The sequence below is a fragment of the Podarcis vaucheri genome (assembly GCF_965113315.1).
Source record: "Podarcis vaucheri genome assembly, chromosome: 9".
NCBI lineage: Eukaryota > Metazoa > Chordata > Lepidosauria > Squamata > Lacertidae > Podarcis > Podarcis vaucheri.
In genome coordinates this window covers 32,533,849-32,550,805 of record NC_138767.1, presented here as the reverse complement: position 1 = coordinate 32,550,805, position 16,957 = coordinate 32,533,849, and the positions used below count along the sequence as shown (strand labels likewise).

At 39.2% G+C, this 16,957-nt stretch overlaps 1 protein-coding gene across 1 annotated transcript in view; it reads right to left on the bottom strand.

Moving 5' to 3' along the window:
* Positions 1-253: 253 nt before the first annotated feature.
* The window catches only part of LOC309540697 (UPF0462 protein C4orf33 homolog), a 33,379-nt gene continuing 16,675 nt past the window's right edge, over positions 254-16,957 (bottom strand). Inside the window, exons 6-10 of the mRNA XM_082237791.1 lie at positions 10,617-10,797; positions 8,599-8,659; positions 8,012-8,060; positions 2,516-2,715; positions 254-507 (exon numbers count right to left, since the gene is read on the bottom strand). Coding sequence (XP_082093917.1) covers positions 420-507; positions 2,516-2,715; positions 8,012-8,060; positions 8,599-8,659; positions 10,617-10,797 — 579 coding nt within the window. The 3' untranslated portion in view covers positions 254-419. The remainder of the gene's footprint in view (positions 508-2,515; positions 2,716-8,011; positions 8,061-8,598; positions 8,660-10,616; positions 10,798-16,957) is intronic.

Genomic DNA, 16,957 nt, shown 5'->3' with positions numbered 1-16,957 from the left:
GTTATTGATTCTTCTTTTTACTGTGTTCTGATTATATTTATTCTTGTATTTGTATACTACAGTAAGTCACCCAGGGGAAAATTTATGAAGAGTGAGATATAAATTCCTGACATAAATGATAACCAAGCTCTTGACCTTTGGTTTAAAGTAAGTATTAAACCAAAGAACAAGAATTTGAGGGAAACAATGATATATAAATAGTGATATATATTGACACTTGAAGTCTATTTGGAGCAAGTCAACAAGATAAACATTGGCAGGCCCAATCAATTCATTTATTTTAATTGGCTGACTCACTAACACCATGAGACGACACAAGAAATTCAATATTTGACATCTCATATTGAAGCACAACACATTGTTACGTGTTTTGTAATTATTTTTCTCAATGATTGACTTGACTTTAGAGGTTGATGAAGTTATGACCACAGATCTGATGGAGGCTGGTTCCAGTCTTCTCCCATTATGTCCTTCAGACTGAAATCTTTGAAATATTCTAGAAGATGGCTATCAACAAAACATAAGTATATCAGCACAAGTAGTTAAGGTCCTAAATATATAGAAAGGTTTTTTTAAAAAAACATACGTAATTTTAAAATGATAGCTTTAGGGCAATACTGTTTTGAATAGGAGCATCTATGGAGATTCACCTGATCTGCACCTCCTGGGCTGAAGTGCAAATCAGAAGCAGCCAACTTCAAAATTCAAATTTGCTTGATGTTCCACTCATTGAGGTGGCTGAGCACTGGGTCTCTTCTTTGTGTTCATTTTCTCCTTGTACACTCTCAGGATATTATATGGAGAGATAAATGGCTGCCCCCCCCCATTCAATCCAATGGTGTACCAATGCCTTTTTCTGTAGTTTTCCCTAGAATGGAACATCATCGGTACCTGTCATTCCCAAAGGGGAATTCATACTGTTTTTAGCAGTGTCCAGTGCCAGATTTACATATAAGCTAAACAAGCTATAGCCTAGGGCCCCACTCTCTTGGGGGCCCCCACAAAATTTAAAAGGAAAAAAACCTGGATATACATTTCCAAAATATAATATAAAAAACAAATAAAATAGAACCTACATAGAGCAACAGTGTTTTGTGTTGTGTAGGCTCCTATTTGTTATGTGCAAATGGCTTTAGATACCTATTAGGTCCATAAATTACCATATAGCATATATTCAACACAAAAAACAGTGACAATTTGTTGTTGACAAAGGACAGTTGGACATATAAAGGGTCCCATTACCTTCAGTAACCTAAATTCGGCCCTGGCAGTGCCAGTTGTGATTCCTCCATAATCATAGAATCATAGAATAGAATCATAGAGTTGGAAGAGACCACAAGGGCCATCGAGTCCAACCCCCTGCCAAGCAGGAAACACCATCAGAGCACTCCTGACATATGGTTGTCAAGCCTCTGCTTAAAGACCTCCAAAGAAGGAGACTCTACCACACTCCTTGGCAGCAAATTCCACTGTTGAACAGCTCTTACTGTCAGGAAGTTCTTCCTAATGTTTAGGTGGAATCTTCTTTCTTGTAGTTTGGATCCATTGCTCCGTGTCCGCTTCTCTGGAGCAGCAGAAAACAACCTTTCTCCCTCCTCTATGTGACATCCTTTTATATATTTGAACATGGCTATCATATCACCCCTTAACCTCCTCTTCTCCAGGCTAAACATGCCCAGCTCCCTTAGCCGTTCCTCATAAGGCATCGTTTCCAGGCCTTTGACCATTTTGGTTGCCCTCCTCTGGACACGTTCCAGTTTGTCAGTGTCCTTCTTGAATTGTGGTGCCCAGAACTGGACACAGTACTCCAGGTGAGGTCTGACCAGAGCAGAATACAGTGGCACTATTACTTCCCTTGATCTAGATGCTATACTCCTATTGATGCAGCCCAGAATTGCATTGGCTTGAACAAGAACAAGGGTGGTAGATTGGTTGGACTAGGACCAGGGAGGTCCCCACTCAGCCAAGAAGCTTACTGGGTGACCTTGGGCCAGTCAAAGTCTCTCAGCCAAACCTGTCTCACAGGGTTATGGTGATATTAAAATGGGTTCCTTGGAGGCAAGGTGGAATATAAATGTAACAACCACAACAACTTATGCAATTGGTAGCCATATGTGCTAAATACAGGACTGAACAAGCCTTCTAGAATCCACAAGAAGACATGATGGATGTTGGCTGATAATAGTTATCCTTCACCACAAAAGCATTTCCAGAGTTAGCTGAGGAAAAGGTATGTTCACTGCACTGTGGAAAAATGAGGACTGGCCTATCCTCCCATGATCCAGTTATCAGTGTTCCTGTATTTACCACTTTTACACTTCATAAAATAGGTCCTAGCAGTACACTATGAAATTGTCAATATGAAGAGTAAACAGCATAAATACTCAAGTATATCCCAATAAAGAATGAAGGATTTTCTAAATGTGTTACGTAAGCAGTTACCGTCAAGAATAAAAAGAAGCTTCAGGGACATTTGGAAAGCAATTTGAGAGAGACGTGGGTGTTTTGTACTCACAAATTAGGGCCCTGCCCCTCTTTGATCTCATCTTGTGGTATTGGATAAAGTGCCTCATACATTCTCCCAATACCAGACCCATGGATTGCATATGAATTCATCTTGTCCACACCGGGGGGGAAGTAGTCCCAAGGAATAATTGCTGTGCCATTCCAGATGCCCCCATTTATATCAGCTTTAAATGTCAATGGAAGTCCTTTCTGCACAATGGAACACAAAATACACTCTAAAAACTTCATCACTATTTTCACATAAAGTTGTATCAGTACAAGATATTAAGCCACATAACCATTTTAAAACAAAGTTTAGCACAATGCTTAATTATCAAGATAACACTGAATTGCTGCACTTGAAGTTCCTGTTAGCGCTTCTGTGAAAATGTCAGCTGTTGTTTTAAACATTTATAACACCATTCTATCTATTCAAAAATTTAATACAGTTCAATTAAGAGAAGGGCAACTTTTGAGTTTTAGAAAGTGCTTTAATATAATGAACAAAGAAAGATATTCATGTCATTGGAAGACTTTCAGGTAGTATACAAAAAAGTAAGTGGACTTCTTATTCAGTTTCAATTTCAATATGTCCTCTGAGTAACCATCTGACAGAACGGATTAAAAAGGAAGCATAAATCCCTGAAGCCAACATTAATTCAAATAAATAGAAGGAATTACAGGATTTCATTTGTAAAGAGGCAACCACCAGCTGCTTGCAAAAGCAATTACACTAGCTCTTTACAGAGATGCCCTAATTGAAACTATTGGTATTGAAGTTGTAACATTAACATCAAAGGAGACGGGTAATAATTTAGATATAGGAATGTGCCAAAGGCAGCATTTGCATTAAATCTGTGCCACTCTAGGAGCCAGCTAGATCCCTCAGAGATCCATTCCTTCCTTTTCCAGAAGGCCATATCTTGGTAGACTGACATTGGCTATGTACACACTAATCTGCTTCTAGCACAAAAATGCAGTTTCTCTCAATCCAGTATTATTCATGTTTGTCCTCAACATGCTGCCTTCATTATAGATTGATTCTAGATCCTGCTGTCCACAAGGATGGGTGAAGTTTAAAAAACAGCTCCTTGATTTGGTTATCTACATCTTTCCCTTCCTGCATATACCCCAGGTGAATAAAAGAGGAAGTGAATGAATGAATGAATGAATGAATGTTGTAATATACTTGTATGCATGAAAGGGTTATCTTGAGCTCAGTCATCATTGATTCTAGAATAAAATGTCTTTACAGACATACACTTTGCACTGTTCCACAACTGCCAATATTTGAAGTTCAGAAAGGTCGTCAGGCTACCAACTGACCAGCAAAAAAAACCAACAGCCCAACCTGTGTTCTTTTAAAGCAACTTAATCTGCATAAATTAACAGATGAAGCTTTTGACTCCATCAAGGTCAACATTATCACCTGCTCATGTTTGTTTGCCAAGCAATCATTATAAGGCACAGGAGCAGGGTAGGGCCCACTGAAAACAATTTGAAACCCTAAACAGAGATTGATTTAGGGCCTCTGGGCACAGATGTGAAGTTCTGCAGTCAAGTCCTGATCTGCCATGGACACACAGTGTGACATCAGACATGTCTCCCCAAGCAGGGAATAATAGTAAATGGTCTTTCAAATGTGTAGGGATAGGGGAGAGAAAATATTAATGTTAAAACACTGTGCACATAGGATATAAAACCATCCCTAGAACTCTCACACCAGATCTCGGTGATTATCTTTCAATAGTCATTGTATTTGGAACAGATTCCTTCTCTCCATTCCGTTGCTTCCTTGATTTCTTCTTTTCTTGACTCGCATTTCTCCCTTTTTGAAGCCCTCTTCAGGCATTCAGAAGAACATTGTGGGTTTAGAGTGAAGAATGAGCACGCACATGAGCCCTATGACTGCCATACATTCAGCACCCAGGGGGGTTTTAACTGGCTAAATATAGCTAGAATCCTCCCTACAATCAGGAAACCAGGCCCACCCAGGATTCCAATTACATTCAGCTGAATGTGGTTAGACTCCCTCTACCGACCTTTGCACTGAACACACAAAGTTCAGGGGAAGAGGGGGTGGGATGAGTGTGTATGGGGACAATGGGGGCTGGGCCAATATGTCTGCCCCCATCTCCATGCAGCCTCTCACAGACTTTTGATTAACTGAAGGGGGCTCTTGTCTCCATTTTTCTCTCCCCCAAACCTGTTTCTCCCTTCTGCTTCCATATATAAACTTAAGCAGCAAAGTAGAAGTTGCTGCTCCTCTCTTTGCAAACAGCAAGGAAGGTAACCTGAAGCACAATGCCAACTGCAGGCAAAACTGAACATTATATTCAACTAAGCCCTATTCAGAGGAGACCCACTGAAATTAATGAACTAAAGTTTGTCATGTCTACTCTGAATAGGACTAACATTCAATACCATCCTAACACCTACAGTTTAATTTTGTTTATGAAGCTGGGAAGGAGAACATCACTCTTCTCTCCGGCAACTGCCAGATCTAATAATAACTTTGCTCCTGGTGACAAAGCAACTGGAATTTGGGGCTGTAGTCAGAACCCTTTGTTTAAGGATCACAGTTAAATACTGATGATGGCAAAGCAAACAAACCACCCTCCACCTGTTAGCTCTGTCTGTACTGGTTTTAAACACAGAATTATTTGTTCAGCTCCAATAGTAAATAGGTTATTCAATAAATATTCTGTCAGCTGTGGATTTCTGCTGTGAATTGCTCTCAGTATTATTCACCTCAAGTATATTGCTGGATAGAACCCAGAGAGTGTTGGCATCCCAGTTAGCTTATTTCATTTTCTGGGAACAATGATAGAGCCACATTTTCATCTGTGTTTTAGACGCCGCATCTTATGCTGTATATTAAAGTCTAAATGCAATCAAAACTGTTGTTCAGAAGATAAGATTCACACGACAATTGTGTGTGCTTTGAAGCAGAATTCACAAATCACCTTGAACCAGGCTGGAGTGAATTAAATGAAGATTACCATAAAGGACAGTCTTAAGCCCTATTAGTTCAGTGGGACTTTCCTTGGTAAGTGTATATAAGATTGCAGCCTTAAATCATGAATAAACCACAAAGAGAAAGTTTGATTTAAGTTGCTGATTCTAAATCAGACTTCCCATTTCCACTTCAATTGTTTCCTAAACAAAATATCACAATAATTGTTTGAGATAACTCTTAAAATTTGTTGCTATAACACTAAATAGTAGTATACTACATAATAAGGAAATTTGTGTGTGTGAATTCACTGTCCTGCATATATTTTGATTAACATCTCAGGTTTAACACTGATTTAAGAAAGTACAGGGAAACTGAGACTCCACCCTCATATACCTTTCACATCTGTACAAACATTGTTATCTGAACATATTTCTTAATAACAAATGAGAAAAATAAAGCTAGGCTTGATTCCACAAAATTAATTTCTTTTTCTTATTTAATTTCAGTGTAATTACTGCGCATTTACCTGACATAAAATCACTGAGAACACACCCAGGTGAGCTTTCAGATATCATGTCCTAATCTGGAAACCTATAACCTTTAGTGCTGATTCCTTGGTTTCCTCTTTTCCACATTTGCTGAGATGCCCCAAGCTAGTACTAACTATAGTACTAACTTCCAATGCATGGTTTGAAGTAGGTTTGCAAACCAGACTTTGGGGATTACTAACCTTAGTTTGCCTGATTTGGACATCACAGCGAACTGTGGTTAGAGCAACAGGAAAATGGAGAAGAGAATCAGCAGATGAGAAGGGAGGAGGAAATGCATGAGCTTGCAAGCACATCCCCATTTATGATCCTCCAAATTATGGATACTTAATGAATTGGACTTGATGACTATCCAGCTTCATGACTGAGCAGGGAATATCAATCCAGATTTCCCCATTCCAAGTCCAACACTCTATTCCCCATAACACACCTGCTCTCGAATTATATGATATTGCTTGCCGAATAAGTAAATAATGTGTTCCCCAATTCCATTCTTATAGCATGAAAAGTTTTTAGAATAAGATGTTCTTAGTTATCTAAGATCTTCTGTGAAAGTATATCAAAAACTGAAAAATAAATCATTATAATATATGCCATATAATTCCCATTCTGTTCACATTGCACAGATATAAACTGACTCATGATAAACAGTAAAAACCTACTGAAACAGTAACATATTGATGCTGTACAAAATTCTAAAATATGATAGTATGCAAATAATTTATTATGAATCTCCATAGCATAACCCATGATTATTAGCTTCTAAATGTAAAATGCCTTTCTATGGGAATATATATGCATTGCTTATAATGGTTTTAAGGAACGCTGAATTGCTCAGCACTAAATAGAAAGGGAAATGGTCTCAGATAAATTTATAGCATAATAAAAACTTTGATGTAAATGCAGGATGTGCCAACAGGTGAGAGATTTTTTTAATTTAATTTGATCGAATAAGCTCCATGGAACCAATTTGCAAATGATTTGCAGATGTGTTGGCATTGCTTAACTGTATTGCCATGATTTATGTTACTTAACACTAAAGGAGATGATGAAATGAATTTATTGTCTGTAATTACCACAACAGGAAAAAAAAGCGATCAGAAAGGAAAACGAGATTTAAAACAAAACCAAAAAACCTTGAGCACAGAGAATGGCTATTTAAACTCTGCTCATAAAGCAAACTGTGGAAAACCATTGATTTAATTATACCGCAGCAACCAATTGTACCATTATTTGCAATTGCTTGCAAAATTCTTTAGCAAAATGACCTTATCTGATCTGGAGAAACTAGGTCCCATTATTTCATACACTCATTTATGAGTAATTTCCACTGAACATTCATTGAAAATTATTCATGAATGCATTTTAGATGATGCCATGGCCAGGACCCCCATTAAGTTAAATAGCGGACATATAGTAATCAAATAACTTGGTACAAAAATATTAGTATAAAAAGAGCTGCAATTTTACAGAGTTTTACTCATCATCTTAATCCCTGCAGTGAACTAAAGATAGTCACATTAGGTGGCAATCCTAAACTCACTTACCTAGGAGTAAGCCCCATTAAACTCAGCAGGCTTACTTTTAAATTGGCATGCATAGAATTCCACGCAGCTGTTTGCAACTCTGAAGAACACATGGTGTTCTTTTGCTTCATTTTACACAGTAATAGAAGACTGGGTGCACAATGTGCATATAATAATATTCACAAGTTTTATGTACAAGGTAGAGGGTGGCACCCCCTAGCATTTGCTGCCTAAGGCAACTGACTCACTCTACCTAATGGCACAGTTGGCCTTGAAGCCACCCACAAAGATGCAGAGGGGTCATGTTAATGATTTATACATGCATTCTATAATGTCAGCATACACAAATGTGAGAATCATTGTGTTCATAAAACATGAAATATATAGACAGCATCCTAATCAAACCTTACTTGGTTAAATGCTTACGTCGTTTAATTTAACAACAGAAAAAAATCATGCAGAATTCTACTTACCTCAATACAATCTCCTGCAGAAAGAAGTAATACAAGATGTTGGCCATGCCTAGCAAAACAAAATCATGAGGATGAGGGGTGGGTGGGAATCAATGGCATTGTCAAAACAGGTTTCATAGGAATACAAAACAGTCAACGTAACAATTAATGAATTCCATAGCAGATTATAGAAAAGAAAAAAATGTTGTAAGTGCTGCCATAAAATGGAGTATATTGCCTTCACTTTGGGTAGACTTAGCCATTGTTTTCTGGAGCTAGGAAAGCTCAGGCTGTGTATGCATTGCTGTTGACTCTGGCTCCAGTGCGCTCCCACTGCTGGTGTTTGAAGCCATGTAAACTTGACGTTAGCCACAATCTATAGCTAACTTACAGTTTCTTGAGAAATATTGCTGTTTGATGTATGAAAACAGAAGCCACGTTCACTTCACAGTTAAGCTGAGGTGTGTACATTTGAGATAGTTACTGCACATGCTCAGACGACAACTTCATTGATAGGCATTCAGGAGAATGTAACAGTGTGGGACTTCATCTATAAACCAAAGTCTAAAGTAATAGACACAATGTGTTGTTTACATGGCAAAACTTACGGGCAGACTTCCACTTCCAAATAGTTTCTTGTTGCACTATTCAAAAAGAAGGATTCAGCCACTGTGAAAGAAATAATACCAGAATGCTAGTGTGTGAGGTTCGGAAGCAAGGGGAAAGAGAATTAACCAAGGAATTTTATTATTATTTCAGAAAGGCAAGAAATTCTTCATCTTTATCACAGTTCACTCTCACATCTATTAAATGTTTCACATACAGTTTAACTCAAAAGCGCATGGGTTCTTGTTTCAGATAAGATCTTACTATGGATTCTGTAATGATTTAACAAACTGGTTCATGTCTGAATGAATCTGGTTCAGGGACGCGGACTTATAAAAAATATTGGGGGGGGGCCCGGGAAAGCTCGTGAAATGTAAATAAGCTCATGAATATGCAAATAAGCTCATGAATATGCAAATAAAGTGGCGCCGCCCCCTCGTGAGCGAATAGGGGAGAGCGTGCTGCTGCCTATTAATCAGCTCCGGAACAGCTGATATGCGGGAAACCTGGGGCTAGAGGCAGGAGCCCCCGCCCCCGGGGATTCCCTAATCTCGCGGGGGACGGCCGGGGCTCTCCGGCTAGGGCGCGCGGCTGGCTGGCTGGCTGGCTGGCTGGCGAGGGAGCAGGTGGGGAGGAGGCGGGGGACGGCTGCGGCGCTCTGCTGGAAGGGCGCCCGAGATTATTGGGGGGGCTGAGCCCCCCAAAAAAATTTTTTGAGGGGGCTCAAGCCCCCTCAAGCCCCATGGAGTCGGCGCCTATGATCTGGTTCAACTCCATGTAATCCATACACTGTGATTCAAAAAACATGTTGACTTAGTCATGTCCAAAACCTTGTGCACACGCAGTAAGTAAGATTGTTGACTCCCCCCCCCCTTTGAACAACAAACCATCTTCTAAAACCCTCAATTTCAAAAGTGGTTTGCCATGTTACATGTGTGTGAGGGGCAGGAAGGGCTCACCTTCAAAGCTCTTTGGGGTTCATGGGACTAATTATTTAGTTCTTTGGGTCCTGCCATATCTATGGGTGCTCTGTGATGACTGCAGACACTTTAGGTTTCTGTATCTCGAACACTAAAGTTCATGGCAGAAGTTACTGTATTTTTATAGACCAGTATCTGCTTTTATTCATATCCGTGGCATATTTCATGCTTTGTTTATTACTTCATCCCCAGTGAACAGCAGACCTTCATAGCATACCACAAACTGCTTTGAGAATTCCCATCAATTTTAGAAAAGGTTAGTTGTGTTTCATGTGGAACTGCTGTTTGGGATGCCCAAAGTCCTTCCTCCAGCATGCTGAACTAGCTGAGTTGTTTTAAAAAACAAAAACAAAATGCTCTTGGCTATTAAAATGTTATCATGTTATTACAAAAAGTTAAAATCCTACTACGTTTAGTATGAGCTTTCGGGGGTTGAAGTAAGTGAAGAATAAAGCTGTATGTATAGGGCAAATGTAAATAATGACCAGGATTAAACAATGATCTGACTGTGCAACCTTAAGTGGAAGAGGCACGAGGTACAGACTTCCAGTTCTCCTACAATGGTTTCAAAGGGACTGTCTTTGCCAACTCAAAGCTGAAATAGGGGGGAGCATGATCCTGGGGTCTCTGCAATGAATGAAGGGACCTTAGATCCGGTTTGCCCAAGCCACCTTTTGGGCTACTGTGAGAGAAAGAGCCACCATCTTTAGATATATACCCATCGAACTATTTCCGGCATAGCAAGTCCCCCCACACATCCTCAACAGGCATGACCCTTTGCCAGCAGAGATCCATCTCTACAACATCCCACCTATTCCAGTTAGTGCGCATGCCACTTTTAAAAAGAAATGCACAATGTTCCTTCATTTTGAACTTGTTTGGCAATACAATTAACAGGAAATACTTCATCTCAAGAAGCACTGTACGCATGAGCTCTTGATACACATTAATACTAGAAAAAACTGCTAGTTGAATCAATATTAGTTTTCTAGGCCTGAAACGTTACCACTTTTTGTGTTGTATCATTCATAAAACCTCACCTTCATAGTCCCAAAGGCCATCAAAAGGCTTTCCAGGTTCACCAGGTGGAGCTGGAGGATCATCGAAGAATAAGGAGTTCACTTCCATTACTAGGCCTTGAACACCAGGTTTAAATGTGATAGTCACTGGAGCATGCAAAACCGGTATGCTGTTCCAGGTATTTACAATTTTATATTCTACCTACATAAACACATTAAAAGTGATAAAGATTTATATTATCTGGTTCCAACAGTTAGTCTGCGGCTGTTACTGCTACATTTCCATAGTACATTAAGGGCGTTTTTCCCATATTGTGCTATTTGGGCAACCTAGATATTGTAGTGAATGTGACTGTAGTCTTCTGGGGACAAACTTTTCCCCACAAAGGTTTCCAATGTGCTGAATCAGATCCAAATCAATTAAGCATGCTAATTAGAAAACAAAATTTTAAAAGAAGTACATGCATGTTAGCTGCCTAAGTGGCTAATAAAAAATACTAATAAAATTTTCTAATAAAAAACTATCATTAGCAAATGTAGTTGAAGCGAAATATTAGATTAGGAACAAAAATAAAAAGTGCACATTATGTGATTTAAATGTTACAAAGTTTTAGCTGTGGTTGTTTACTGGAATACTCAATAGCATATATATTCCTATCATTTCTGGAATATTTTGTGTATGTGGGGTGCCTGGAAAAGGCCCTGATGTTGGGAAAGATGGAGGGCACAAGGAGAAGGGGACGACAGAGGATGAGATGGTTGGACAGTGTTCTCGAAGCTACCAGCATGAGTTTGACCAAACTGCGGGAGGCAGTGGAAGACAGGAGTGCCTGGCGTGCTCTGCTCCATGGGGTCACGAAGAGTCAGACACAACTAAACAACTAAACAACAAGAATTTACATTTCAAAACAACATAGGTACAGTCACCTAAAAAACAGTAAAACTGAAACTCCCTAGTCTAGCTGGAGGAATATACTGCCACATCCCAAGTCCTCTGAGCCAGGCCACAACAGAAGGTGAGCAGGTGATTTATTGTTCTTTTTCACTATGCCAGCTCCAGACCAGTACAGCCTAGGGGCCTGAAGACTGGGCCCCTCCAAGGGCTCTGGATTCAACAGCCTGCAGCATCCTGTTTCAGAGCTTCTGATTGCTTTTGCTGACAGGACAGCTGCCAGTAATAGTAGTTTTCTGCCACCTTGGCAAAGCTGGCTTCCTGCAGCAAAGGACACCTGGCCCCAGTGGCAGTCCTCCTTTCTGCTGACAAAGGAGCACCAATGCACCATACAGCCTGTCATGTCAGTAGAAAGTGCAATCTATTTTATTTTACTATAAGCAAAGAGAATGCAGAAGTTTATGGGAGTTGGAATCCCAACAACATTTGCAGAGCCACAGGTTAGCCAGTCCTTTGCTAAATGAATAGTCTGGGGGAAAGTAAAGAGCAAATTTATTTCCACCTGTAACCAAAAGGTGGTTTGCCAAAATGGGCAATCTCAGGGGTACAGTACAGCTAAACTTCAGCTGCTGAAATGAGCCAAAACAGAACGCTTTTGAGAAGCAATAGAACACAGCTAACAGCTGTTCATCTTGCAACATTCTAAGTCAGTGCAAGATTACAGTTCCTTTAAAATGTGAATAGGAGACTTGATGAGAAACACAGCATCACTGCACTTAACATTTTAATGCAATCGAGAAAATGAAATATAAAAGGTAACAGCAGGTGAGACTTCACCATTGCATTGTATTTAATCTCAGTAACTGCTATGATTTTTTTAAAAAATACTTTTCACAATGTTCTCATTCTCTTAAAAGTGCAGCATTTTGTGTAACCATATATAAATTCTCACCTGTCTTGTTTCATCCCTCAGAAATTTTGCCTCATGATCACTGAACACAGCACTTTCACTTGGGAAGAAAAGACAGGTAACAATAGATGAATGGAATCTACCTGCATTAATTTGTACTATTGCACTACACTGTTTTATTCACGAAATGCAAAACATCAGTTTAGAAACTGAAGTCCCATTAGGTTTATATGAAACCAATGTGAGGTTCTATTTGGGAAAAAACAAAAACACAACTTCTAGAAGAAAACTTAGTAGGGATTTCCTAAGCATAACATTGTTAACTTTAGTCTCCCATCTAGTGGCAAAAAGCAGTAAGAGTCAAAGTTTCTGTGATAAGCCTATTAACACAATCATTACGGGGGGAGCAAGACACCTTAATTTTATATATACGACTATAAGAGTGATAAAATTTCATAGAAAGTGCAACAACACAAAATTCTTATTTTCAAAACCTTGGAAACATTTCAGGAAGTATTAGGCAAGATAAATCCTCATTTGGATTGCTCTGGAAGACTTAAAACAATGGCTGTAGGTCTTATCACGATGTTTGTCCACCTTTGGTCCCCACGCAGCACTCAGATGTCACCCATGGTTCCTAAAAGCTGTCAGCATGTGACAGTGACCATACCCCAGGAACACCTTCGCCTTTCTGGCTAAACTGGGTGAGGGTAGCTGATGAGTTTCAAACCCTTGGTGAGTTAGGGATTTTCTCTGCATTTGAAGACAGGCTCAAGAAGATTGAGTGAGTGAGACCAATAGTGAGTCCAACAGTAAAGAAGGTGGTTTCTGCATGTGCTATAGAGGGAAGTGAGGAGCAGGTGGGGCTTGTCAACCTGGGAAGGTAGTCCATCTAGGTGAAGGAAAATTCTGACCCTAAACCTCTGCTGCCTTGCTGGATACCTTCAGGAAAAGAAAAGGCTAAGGGGTAAACCCTATACAAATCCGGAGTGGAGTCTGTAAGATGGTTGGATGGTGTCCTGCACACCTCTTTACAGCAACTCCTGCAGCCAAGCTGGTGTCAAATATATTGCTCTGTTTTCCTTTGGTTCACATCAGTGAGGTCAAGGGGGGGTCATGTCTAGGGAGCTCAGGACCACCATACAACACTGCCCAGGCTTGTGCTCTGGGGAGGTCACTTTGGTTACAAACACAGAGGTCTGACTTCACCCCCAGAGGTACACTCCATTGTCTCTCAAGATAGTTGGATGCCAACAAAGATCTTATCATGTAGATGGATGACTCCTGGAATTTGTGAACAAAAATCACAAAATATTGCACTGGTTTGTGTCATATTCTTGTAGCTGTTGGGAAAAGATATATTTAAAAGAATGATGAAGTGGGGAGGGGGGAGTCCTAGCAGATAACTGCACGTGTACACCTTCCTGCATATGCAATAATAACACTGTGGGGGATAATGGGTTTTGTTTTTTGTTACTATGTTAAACATTTTTGTGTTTTTATAATCTAATCTGATCCTCAAGTGAAGGGCAGATATAGAAATTTAATTAATAAAACAACAACAACAACAATAATGTAATTGAGTGTTTAAGCAGAAACATATGTAAAAAAAAGAGAGAACCATGACATTTCCAGGACTCAAATAATACTCATTCACAGCATCTGCATATGGTGTACACTGAAGCAGTACAGTAGCGCCAAGGTTTTGCTTTTCCCCAAACCAATTAGATCACTCCTACAGAGCTTATAACTTAAACCAGGCTCTTTAGTGAAGAACCTTTCATCCACTCTGCACTGTAACCATCTCTGTGTTGGAAGGACAGATTTGTTCTGCCATTCTCAGCTTCCTCCCTTTTATTGTAACGGCTCCCAACTATCGCTTCTTACAATAGGGAATAAAGATTCTGCTTTATCACCATGCAATCCACTTAATTTTTTAATATATATATGGGCTGGAGAAAGGAAAAATCAACCATATGTATAAGGTTTTCTTTTTCAGTTTGGTAAACAGAGGAGAACTGAAACAAATGATATAGAAATAAAGTTAACTAGTACCTGCTTAGCACGAAGTGGTGGGCAAAGTCAGGAAAGCAGGCAGCAATAAAAGCCACAGCAAATAAAGTATTCATTTTTGAAAGCTACCGGGCAGAACAAAAAAATACGTTTTATATACCAGCTAGATGAACAAAGCTGAATAGCCATTGGCTTTGGAGAGTGTTTACTATATAAAGAAGAGGTAACTGATAACACATCCTGACCTTGACAGTGTTTTAATAATTGACTAAGACTTTAGTTGGCTACCTGTTACAGTGTGTTAAAGGGAAGCATTTTGGTCTGGTACTTAATGAGCAGAATTCAGCATCCTAATCCTTGTCAATCATTCAAGCAGGATACCATGGGTCAATGATCCTGAAAGATGTCAAGAGATCCAGAACGATGAGCAGGATCACACGCTCCCTGCCTTTTTCCTGGTGAACATTGTCTAGTTAAAAGAGTACCTAGTAATATATACAGTATAGAAGAACACCCAATACATTTTTTAAAAAGAAAAAACTTGAGTGAAGACTTTTGCAATATTTGAAGTCCAGTGCTAATTCCAGTATACGTTTTCAAATCTGCCTGACTTAATAGGGAATCACAAGTTTCTCTCGATTTTAATATAAACAAACCCAGATTAGTTAGGATTAATATTTAAATCTCATCAGGTCTGAAGATTTAAATCCTAGAATGCTCTAAAACATCAGCCTAAACCTATAAAAGCAATTGTAAGTCAAACACTAGAGCCTACTATGTCATTATCTGTCAAATTACTTAGCTGAAACGGTTTCCTGTTTCAGGGGACAAAGAGCCTTCTGGAAGTAGAATGAAACATTCTGAGATCATACTTCAAAGGGAATTTTCACAAAAGCAGAAGTGGCAAACCAGTTCAAATTTGCCATCTGCAATAACCTGAAGAGCTCAATAGCTTATTGAGGCTCAAGCCATCTCCATTCTTGTTACCAAAACTGTAAACAGTATTTCAGAGTGTCCATACTGAACTGACAAAATGACTTTGAATCAATAAGTGTTAGCACACATAACAAGGAACAGCCACTGAAGAGCGTAGGCCCAACATGTTCTGCAGCTAATGCAGCATGAAACTGGAACAAAATGTTCTCCCCCCCCCACTCAATTCTCCTAGATTTTGTGCTTCACAAAATGGGGGGGGGGACTGCACTGCCACCCACAAGCACAACTTAATCCCAAATAAAAGTACGACAAAAAGGACAAAGGACCCAATCATGGGTGTATATAAAAAGGGGCTTAATATTTCAAAGGGCAATAAGGTGGTTTTTATTTTTTAAAGTATAGGATTTTCAGCGGAAAAGGTAAAGCTGGATTAAATGGTGGAAAAATACAGGTTGCCATTTTGATACCAACAGTATGCTACATAAGCAACTTTGCTTCTTGCATTCAACTACGGAAAGGCCTTGGCTTCACTCTAAATAAACATTATGAGACTTTATTCAAATCTGATTTGATTCTGTCCAGTTTGGATATTAAGAACACTGAATATCCAAGGCAGAGGTTGTGAATGAGTCCTTCTAATTCATGTAAATAGCAATATTCTCACAAAAGGGTAATTCCATAGTGACCAACATAATATTTGTAATCTTCTATACATAATATTTTGTGTACAGCGGTACCTCTAGATGCAAACGGGATCCATTCCGGAGCCCCGTTTGCATCCTGAAACGAACACAACCCGCATCTGCAGGTCGCGTTTCGCCGCTTTTGCGCATGCACGTGACGTCATTTTGAGCATCTGCGCATGCACGAGCAGCAAAACCCGGAAGTAACATTCTCCATTACTTCCAGGTCGCCGCGGAGCGTAACCTGAAAAAGCTCAACCTGAAGCACATTTAACCCGAGGTATGACTGTATTGGCCAGTATTATTAAACTAATTGTGTGTTAGCTTGATTGATGTTCCCTTCAAAAATAAAGAAATAAGCCAGATTGTTTAAATGATTTCTTTTTATTGTATTTTAAAAGTTATGACTAACACAACAGTTTTACAACCACAAGAATTTATCTGGACCTTAAAACAATTATATTCTCTAAACTTATGAATAAAAAGAATAAATTAGTAAGCAATATATACAGTTACTGGCAACTGTGATAAAGTTTTCCAGCATATGACTTGTGACCAACATAACACATAAAATTCAGTGACAAACAAATGCTTTCAGACAAAGACACTGTGTGTATGACACTTTACTTTGCATTCACAAATTACAGGTGTGCACCAAATCCATTTGAGAAGTTGCAATGCCCAAGGGAATTTTGACTTGGCTCAGTCAATACCCTAATGATTTGTTTCTTTTCAACCCATTGTGTTTATTAGGAGAAAGTCACAGTAAGATTCTGGTGAATTTCATGAAGATTTTAGAGTTTGCAAACTGCTGGAGCAATTTAAGATTGGAAAAATAAGAAGCTGAGAGAAAAACTGACTTTACATCAATACCTGGTCCACAACTTTTCTTTTCAATCTCCGTGTCTCAAATTCAAAAATAACAAAG